Consider the following 9754-nt stretch of genomic DNA (forward strand, 5'->3'; position numbering starts at 1 on the left):
GGGACACAAGTAATACCCAATGAAATTGCGCATTGGCTGTGGGAAGAGTGGGTGGAGGGGAGGGAAATAATGTGGTTATTATAACCGAGGAATAATGTTCTAAATTGACTAAATAAAGTTATTCAAATAAAAAAATAAAATATGAGAAAAAAGTTAGAAAATATTACAACATGTAAAAGAAATAATTCTGATTACATTAAATTAAAAAGGCGTTGTACAAACAAAACCAATGCAATCAAAATTAGAAGGGAAGGAACAAATTGGGAAAAATCTTTATAACAGAACCTCCAACATAAAATTCAGATTTGTCTCCCTCCCTCCCCCAAACCCCACCTCCCTAAAGGTGATTAATCATATGGTATAGTTTATAGGCACATTAATTTAATTTTTAAAATACCTTTTTGCTCTTTTAAAAAATCTTTAACTCTTCCAGGAATTCTTGTTGAGTTTGTGTCCAATATAGTTATTTTTTTTTAGCCCTTGCTCACAGATGCTTTCATATCATTGTCTTTATCTGAGTTCTTATCTTTAGCTTCCCTGTTACTATAATCGTTTTTTTAGTCATTCTTTTTGTTGTCTGCTCATTTTTCAGCTTATTTCTTGACTGAACTTTTTGTTAGTTGGGCTCTAGTATATTGAGGGGAAGAGCAATATCCCAAGTGTCAGGCTTTTTCTAGCATATTATTTTCACAACTAATCCTGAGAGTCTCTTCAGATTTCAATGCTTTTAAAGTGGTATGATCCAAGGTGAGGTATGATCCCTGCTCTGGTCCTTACCAGAGTAGGGACTCTACTCGTTTTGTAATCACAAGTGCCAACACTCCTCCCTCCCTTGTAACACAACCCAGAATGTAGTAATGAACAATGGAGTGGGTAAACAGAGACCGGACCTTTGCCCAGTGCCAACACAGAAGTTCCCTTTAAATTGTAATTTCTGACAAGTAATACAATCTCTTTACCAATTTTGGGTAATGAGAACTTTCAAAATTACTGCTGCTGTTGTTTTCAATGCTGCCTCCAAAGCCAGGAGCTGCTGTTACCACTACATTGTACTCCCTGGCAGTCCCCACCCTAGTATCACAGATCTTTCTTTCTGATCTCCTAAGTTGTCTTGGGTCAGAAAAATGAATCACTCTGAGCTCTTTTTTGGCTACATCACTCCAGAATTTGATTTGATATGTTATTTAAAAGTTATTTAGACAGGAATGCTGGGACAGTTAGACTTGCATGCAACCTTCTTGTCTCTATCTCTAACTCAGTGGATTTCTGAAGACTGCCTTGCTTGGCTGACCAAACACATTCCCAAACAGCAGGAGAGGTCACAACCAGATAAATTCAGTGCCACTCTATTCTAATTGCCTATCCCTGTCCATAAGAGTAGTAAAAACCTCTTTTTAGTCATTACTTAATCAGTCAAGGATCATCTCATCTCTACCTCTAAACTTATACAATACTGGAATTAGACCCACTCTTTACATTTTTGCAGAGTTGTAATTGGGATGAGATGACAGTCCTATTATTCATATTATGGTTAAGTTGGGGGAAGGATGTGGAAAATACATTCAAGGGCAGAGTTATAAAATGGCAGGACACTGTATGATACTTGGTCATGAGAGTCCTGTTAATCACATAGTCCTTTTATCTATAAGATGGGAAGCAGGCAGAGAACAGCCCAGCAGGGTCTGAAGGAGGCTTCCAAGGAAGATGTACCAAGTCTAGCATTAACTGGTTGTTCCTGCCAAAAGAGTAATAGCTAGCGTAATAAACCTGGAAGGGAAGCAACCCTACGTTTTCAAACTCTTGTTTTCAGGGACTATGTAATGAAAGCCACGAGACTGGTGGTAGTTGTGGAAGTGAAAGGATTTCTCACTTACCTTGTGTTCTCAGACCCAGAAGGTGCAGTTCCTATTGAAATTAGACCTGAATCACGAGAAAGGAGAATGAGAGTAGACAGTGAAGTCGAGACCTGAGAACTCTTTCCAATGGTCATAAACCTCCGGCTTACCCCATTCCTGTTCTAGGGAGAAGGAGGGTAAGCTGGTGGTTCTATAGGAGTTTGGAACAAAAAGCTGATGAAGCCCTAGAACAATGCTCATGCAGGTGTGATCTAATGTAGCTTATATGCCTTCCACAATTGATTTGAATAAGCTAGGGGGACTCGAGGATATTCTTATACATCATACATATACACACTTAACACAAGAGGCAGGTTTTTCAAGAAGAGGCAGCCCTGGACCAGGTGGTCCTCTAAGCTTTCCTAGACTATACTGCTCCCACTGGGTAGGTTGGGTTTGAAAGCCCAAAGAGTAGCTTTCTAGTTTTAGCTAGGGAAACATCTAACTCAGGAGATTGCCCCTTCTGGTTTGATCTCAACCACAGATAGTTCTGTTGTCTATGTTCCCGGCCTTGGCGGGGTTACTGCCCCAGTCTGGACTCATTCTTTTCCCTTTCTCCTAGGTAGGCAAGTGTCAGACCTCTATCAGCTCCACCTACAAGGGTGAAGTTGGTTCCTCTCTGCCCAATACCATCTTCCCTCTAGCAGTTTAGCCAACCTTGGGGAAGGTCCCTTTGTCCACCCCTTGCTGAAGCCTAAAAAGTTTGGCCTGGGACTTTGGAGGGTGGGAGAGAGGAGGGGCCGAGGTGGTTTTAGAATTCCCAAAGCCAGCAGGGTGCTTTCCTAACTTGATTGCCTCTAGGGTGACTGAGAAGCATTTTAGAGATGGGCTAGTGGCCTCTTTCTAGGCATTTATCTCCATTCCAGCCTGTCACTGCAGATTTGGTCCTGTGCCAAGGTATTCAATGAAATCTTGCTCCTCTCTCCTTGATGGTAACAATACTCAAGTACTAGGCCCCTGGGCTCTAAGATGTATCATTCACATACACAGATGTCCCCTTAGAGAAGTACCTCACAATTTTTGGTCTGACAATCCCTTTACACTTTTAAAAACTATTGAGGAGTCAGGCCCAGAGATAGGAGGTCCTGGGTTCAAATCTGACCTCAGATACTTCCCAGCTGTGTGACCGTGGACAAGTCACTTAACCCCCACTGTCTATCCCTTATCACTCTTCTGTCTTGGAACCAATACATAGTATTGATTCCAAGATGGAAGGTGAGGGTTCTAAAAAACAAAAAAAAAACAAAAAACTATTGAGGACACAAAGTGTTTTTTATTTTTTTTGGAAATATGTGTCAGTAGTGGGTAAATACTATAGTTTATATTATATATTATAGCATATAATGTACTATATAAGAAATGAAATCGATAAAATTTTAAGATATGCATTTATTGATTTATTGTAAAACGACAATGATAAACCCATTATATATTAACATCAAATAGATCATATACATCTCACAGCTATGGGTAGGAGATATTTTTTTTTAACCAAAGAAGAGATAGAGGCAATTACAAAATCAAAACAGGTAACTTTGATTACATGAAACCGAAAAGTTTCTACACAGACAAAACGAATTCACCTAGAATAACAAGAGAAGTGGTTGAATGGGAAAGAAATCTTGGTATCAAATTTCTCTGATAAGGGTTTGGTATCCAGGATATTTTATATATATATAACAACACATGTGTTTGTTATATATATATATATATGTACATATATATATATATATAAGTCATTCTCCAATAGATAAGTGGTCAAAGGATATGAACAAAGAAGTTTGGGAAAAAAATTACAAAGTATTCACAACCATATGGAAAAATGGTGAAAATCACTAATCAAAAGAGAAATGCAAATCAAAACAACATTGAGTTTTTACCTCACATCCTGAAAATTGAAGGAAAAAAAAGACAAAAATGGCAGTAGTCAACGTTGGAGGGGTTGTTGAAGGATAGGCACACTAATACATTGTTGGTCAAGATGTGAAATGGTACCACCTCTTTGGAAAGCAATTTGGAATTATGCAAAAAAAAAAGTGACTGAAAGGTTTATAACCTTTGAACCAGAGACTCCATTACTGGGCTTATGCCTCAGGGAAAGGGCAGCTAGTTGGCACAGTGGATAGAGTGCTGGGCCTTGTCAGGAAGACATCTTCCTGAGGTTAAATCTGGCCTCAGATACTTACTAGCTGGTAACCCTGGGCATGGAACCTAACCTTATTTGCTTCAGTTCCTCATCTGTAAAATGAGCTGGAGAAAGAAATGACAAACCACTCCAGTATCTTTTCCAAGAAAACCCCAAATGGGTTCACAAAGGGTCAGACATCACTGAAACGACTGAACAACAACATCACCCCAGGGAAGCTATATTAAGAAGAAAGTCTTCATATACACCAAAATCTTTATAGCAGCAGTTTTTGTGATAGCAAAGAATTGGAAACAAAGTAGATGCCCATTCACTGAGAAATGGCTTAACAAATTGTAATATACAAATATAATGAAAAATTACTGCACTGTAAAAAATGATGTGATACATACAGAGAAGCAGGTGAGAAGATTAAAACTGAGCCTATATCATTTATTTATTGATACTATTTACAAATAATTGATTTTATCCTGTAACTGCTTAAGTCATGGTTGTCTCTTAACTAAGTTCAGAATCCAGCTAGCCTGTAATGGGTTATGTTTAAAAATCTAGCTCTCCTGCTAATCACTGATCTATTCTTGCTTCAAGAAATTCTGCTAACCTTGGGGATTGTGTGAGAAAGGGATCTGGGCCTTTATGCAACCAAGCTAGTTTTCAAGGATGTCTGGTTTGCTTTCCAAGTCTGGGCCTTTATCTTGCACCTGGACTCTCAATAACAAGCACTTCTTAAGACTCATGAGAGAAGAAGGGCAGTCACTACTAGCCCCCATTACCAAACTTCCAACCAATGATGTTGTTTCCTATGCCTCAGCTCTGTAACCAATTATTTTGAACTTAATCCCATGATGTCATGTTCTGTTCTTTATTTTGTGCTCCCCAAAAACCTTATATAAAAGGGGAACTGTTCTTTTGCTCAGGGTCTTTTTCGTAAATAGGGGCAAGCCATTGACTCATTTATTAACAGATAGTATGCCCTACTAATAAATGTTATCTTGCACAGAGATCTGCCTCAGTTTACCCTTTTGTTAAAATAAATTGAAACAGAGTAAAGCAAACAGAGCCAAGGAAACAATATACACAGTAACAACAATGTAAATAGAAAACAACAATACTCCAAAAAAAATCAAAAGTTAACGTAAAAACATCATAAAGACCAAGCATAACTTGACTGAAGAGATATAAGAAGACAGCTGCAACACATTCCATCTCATTGTAGTAGGTCCACAGATGTTAATACATTGCACAAGTTTTGAGACTTTTTCAATGTTTCCATCAGTTATGTTATTTTTTTACTCCTTAAAATACTATTTGTTATATGGCATGGCTCTTTGGAAGGGAGAGGGGAAGTTTTGGGGGAAACACGATGAGACATACATCAATAAAAACTCATTTCAAAAGGAAAAAAAAGAAAATAACTTACATATTTCTTGCATTATTATTATTATTTTCCTTTTTAAGTCTCATTCATTTTATCTGATGCATTTCACAATATTACTTTGAGAAGGGCCAAAGCTTCTGCAAAACTCCCCAGGGATTCATGGTATCATTAAAAAAAATAATAATAAAAAAATTAAGAGGCCCTGCTTTATCACAACTAGATTGAAGCAAAGCAAAACCAAACCCAACCAAATCAATCCAAAGAGAAGGCCACAGCCTTGACCATGGAGTCATCCTAGGTCTTCTCTGCATCAGTTGCCTGGCCACTGCAGGAGGTTCGCCTTGCTTGCTGCTGGTGAAGCAATCCCCATCTGTCCAGGCTTGAGTGTGGCTGGACTACCACACAGAACTCTTTTTACTGTCCTGAACCCGTCTCCTGCCTAGAAAGCTTGAATGCTTGCTGTAGGTCCAGTGAACAGGTTCCCAGTCAGTCATGACCCTTTCAGTGCCTGGCTTTCTGGGCTTTCCCACATGCAGTTAGTTGTCAGTGAGATTGCCAGTCAAGATATGAATGAAGCACTTTTGACCAGGCACTGGGCTAAGGTCTGGAGAGTCAAAGGTGGCCAATACCCTGGGGTTACAATCCCAACTCCCACTCAGACTGAGGAGCTGGGACCCCAGGGCCTGGCTGCTGCTTTTCCTTAGGACTTTAAATTAGCCTTGAGCTGATGGAGGGATATCATCCTAAGGCTGCTGAGCTTAAAAGCCCCCAGCAGTGTGCTTCTTCCCTCCTACCATGATTATCAATTGATATCTATTAGTTAGATTCAATTGTTTCACTTTTAGAAAGATGTATTGATGATGGTGACAAACTTGAACAGTATCAACTGTAAATATCTTCCCCAACTCCCTCCCCCCAAACACACTGTCTCTCCAGTAATCCAGAATCCAAGGAAAAGTGGGCTCAAGTGTGGAGAGCATATGAGGCAAACTCACAAGTCCTTGTAGTCCTCTTGTTGTAGTCTTCAAGAGGCTGCCCTTAGGAAAGACGTCAAATCTCATACCATTGCCACCTCGTTGAAGATGATTCTCAGTCCTGTTTTTCCAGCCCTATCTTCTTTTCTCACATCCCCAAAAGATTAGACGTCTCCAAATGGAGATGCCCTAGGCTTCTCCAAACAGAGATGCCCTGGGCTTCTCCATTCCCGTGTCCAAAAGAGCAATTCAGGCTCTTTTCCCCGTCTTCAAAAAAGAAAACAAAATGTCCCCTCTAGACAATATCCTCTCACTGTTCAAGACATCCCCATGCTACTAATTGCACAGGTTCCCCACCTTGATGCATCCCAGAGTCAATATGTAACCAAGTTTTGTCCTTCCTAGCTTCACAGTACCTCTCCACTGCATTCCCCTCTGTTGATCATACAACTGACATCCCATGGTGAAGCCCTCACATCCTCAAGTATGGACTCTTTATTGCACAATAGCCAGTCCTGGGGTTAGAGTAACCACTTCAAAAAACCTATCAGATGAAACAACCTAGCATCTTTTTTTTTTTTTTAACCATGCAGGTTGTTTAATGGTGAAGTGGTGATGAATACTGCTTTCATTTTATTATTATTATTACCTTTTTTTTTTTACAATTAAAAAGTATAGCCTTTACACTCCACAAGAAAAAAAGGCAAGAGTTGCTTAAGAAAGACTCCCCACAATAATCTGACATAGTAATTCAATGAAACATTTCAAAATTTCAATAAAAATGCAACAGGTATAACTTGCAAATCTAAATAGTTTTTTTAAAGGGAAAAAGAAACAAACTTTTCCATTTTCTCCAGAATACACACCTCTGCAATAAACAATCTGAATCAAAACCAAGTAGTAACCAAGTAGTGAGAACAGAAGTTTCTAACCCAAGTTTTATGGCCCCTCTACTTCCCTCCCCATTTTGCAATTTGGGAACATATGAGGGAGGGTAGGACAGAAGGGCAAAGGAAGAAAGTAAAACAAGGCTCCCAAAGTTCCTGCTATTTGGACTAGGAAAGAATTTTACAAATGTTCAAGAAAACCCAAGACAAGTAACACAATTTTTTTCACTCTAATTTCTACTGAAAAATTAAACACAGATTTGCATCATACTACATAAAACTGCACCTGTGAACAGAGTAACCTTTCAGAATTGTATTAGGGTTCACCAGAAATTATGGATGTACCTTTAGACTTCATCCAGGAAAAGAGATTCAGTTCAGATTGAGTTACAGGCAAACTTTAGATACTTTACATCTAGCCTAGTTGGATCGGTGTCTGGAATGGCTGGGTCACCTTGAATAGCCGTAAACTAAACAACAGTACGTAACTCTATAGGAGGCGTAAGGATTGAGGAAACATAAAGCTGGTTAAATCTCCCCAGCTTCAGGCTCTTCAGAGCTCCTCCTGTCTTCTGAACAGCCATTAGCACTCTCATAGGAACGCTTCTTGTCTCTTTTCTCTCTGTCACGAGGTGACCAATCTCTTGAACGCCTGTTTTTGTCATATGATGCTAGGTCTTGATCTCGCAATCGCTCTTTATCACCAGAAGACCTTTCTTTTGAGGATCTTCTTTTGGATTTCTCTTTGCTCCGGTCTCTGGAACTATGCCCACTTCTCTGGTGGCTGTGGCTGCTGGAGCGTGACCTGTGGCGATGGCGTTTCTCATGAGACTTGGATCTAGTTCTCTTTCGGTCCTGTGAAGTAGAGCGGGATCGATGTCTGCGATGCTCTCGGGACCTGGATCTTTTAGGATTCTTGCTATGCGACCGGGACCTCCTCAGTTTCTCCCTTTCTTCTCGCTCTCTTTCTTCTCGGCGCTTCAGGCGTTCCTGGTTTCTTTTCTCTTGCTTCTCGGCCACAACTCTCTTTAACTCTTGAAGTTTCTCTCTTATTTCGATAAATCCCAGGTGTAGTTTCCCCCCGAAATGGTCAGCTAGTCGCCTGTCATTGTCATGAAGACCCAAATAAGCAGAGCATACTTCACAGACTCGAAGTTTCTGTTGTTGGAAGCTGGAGGCTGGCATGGAATTCCGGTAGACTTCCTCTGCCTCTCTTTTCTTGGCTCGGGCCTTTTCCACTTCATCCATTACTTTCTGGGATTCCTCCACATTACCTTCAGCTCCCAGTTGTTCCACTTTGGCTAGTAATTTACCAATTTCCTCATTCAGTTCATGGACACGTTCTGCTTTAGCTGCCACCTCGGCACTAATCTCTTCCTGAGTTTCTGCTAATCTTTTCTTGGCCACTTCGGTTCTCCGGTCACAGTCCGCAATGAATGACTGCAGATGATCCATTGCATCAAGCTCAAAGAAAAAGTCTTGTTCTTTGGATGCGATTTCATAATCTGCTCTTAAAGCCAGATCATGGACTTTCAGACATTCTCCAAGATCCATCCTAGTTCCAGAGAGAACGTCATGAGGGCAGCAGTTGAGAAGGTGACTCTTGCACACTCTGTCATCGCTGAATTTGATTCGCTGGCGGGTAGTGTCTCCATCCCGGGAGGTGCCCATCAGCTGGTCCAGCATAGCACGCATCTGGGCGTGCGCGGACATGGCTGCAGCAGCGGCGGTGTAGAAAGCAAGCGATCGGGCGGGGTGAGGAGAGAATTGGGTCGCAAGCTGGACCTCTCAGGAATAGGAGGCAGTGGAGAGGATAGGGTAGGGTGGGGTGAGATGAAGAATTATCTGCTGCTGCCGCCACCACCACCACCACGGCAGCCGCCGCCGCCGCCGCCGCCGCGTTCTCCGGGTGTGCAGTGAGGGGGCGGGGGATAGGGGGTAAAGGAAAAGAATCCGAGCGGCAGCTCGTCCTTACTTCGATGTACGGGAGAAAGCAGCGACCCCCGTTCCCGACTCTCGTTCAGTCACAGTCCGTCCAGCTCCGGCAACCGAAAGGGCACAGGCCAAACAGGAAGGCGCCACCGCCGCTGCCGCCACCCTACAAAAGCAGTCAACCTTCCCCCTCCTTCCAAGCGCTGACGCGGCCGCTCGCCACCACTGTCACCGCCTACAGGAGCGCGCACGCTCCTCGCGCTCACCCATTTCCCGCGGGGGCTCCACCAATCGGCGTTCAACCGCATTACCTCTGCCCGCCTCCGCCGGGGAGGCGTTCCGTCCTGGTAATCTAGTATTCTTAAAGGTAAGGTGGAAGCCATTACGGCAACGCTGTGTCTGGGTGTCTCCGAATTTAAGCAGGCACACTCAAATATTTGGCCCTTCGCTCTCCGTAGCCAGCGGGAGGGTTGGTTCCTTGGGCCTGTGTTCCTCCATCAGGACGGAACTGACATTAGAAAATAACGCTTGGTACCATTCGT

The 9754-nt window shown here is 42.0% G+C and overlaps 1 protein-coding gene across 1 annotated transcript; it reads right to left on the reverse strand.

The window, feature by feature from the left end:
- Positions 1 to 3264: 3264 nt before the first annotated feature.
- Positions 3265 to 9454, reverse strand: LOC100010241 (putative RNA-binding protein Luc7-like 2). The gene has a single exon (XM_056809417.1). The coding sequence runs from the start codon at positions 8991 to 8993 to the stop codon at positions 7809 to 7811; it is 1185 nt and encodes a 394-aa protein (XP_056665395.1). The 5' UTR covers positions 8994 to 9454; the 3' UTR covers positions 3265 to 7808.
- Between the last annotated feature and the right edge of the window lie 300 nt (positions 9455 to 9754).

Source organism: Monodelphis domestica, chromosome X (assembly GCF_027887165.1).
Source record: "Monodelphis domestica isolate mMonDom1 chromosome X, mMonDom1.pri, whole genome shotgun sequence".
Taxonomy (NCBI): domain Eukaryota; kingdom Metazoa; phylum Chordata; class Mammalia; order Didelphimorphia; family Didelphidae; genus Monodelphis; species Monodelphis domestica.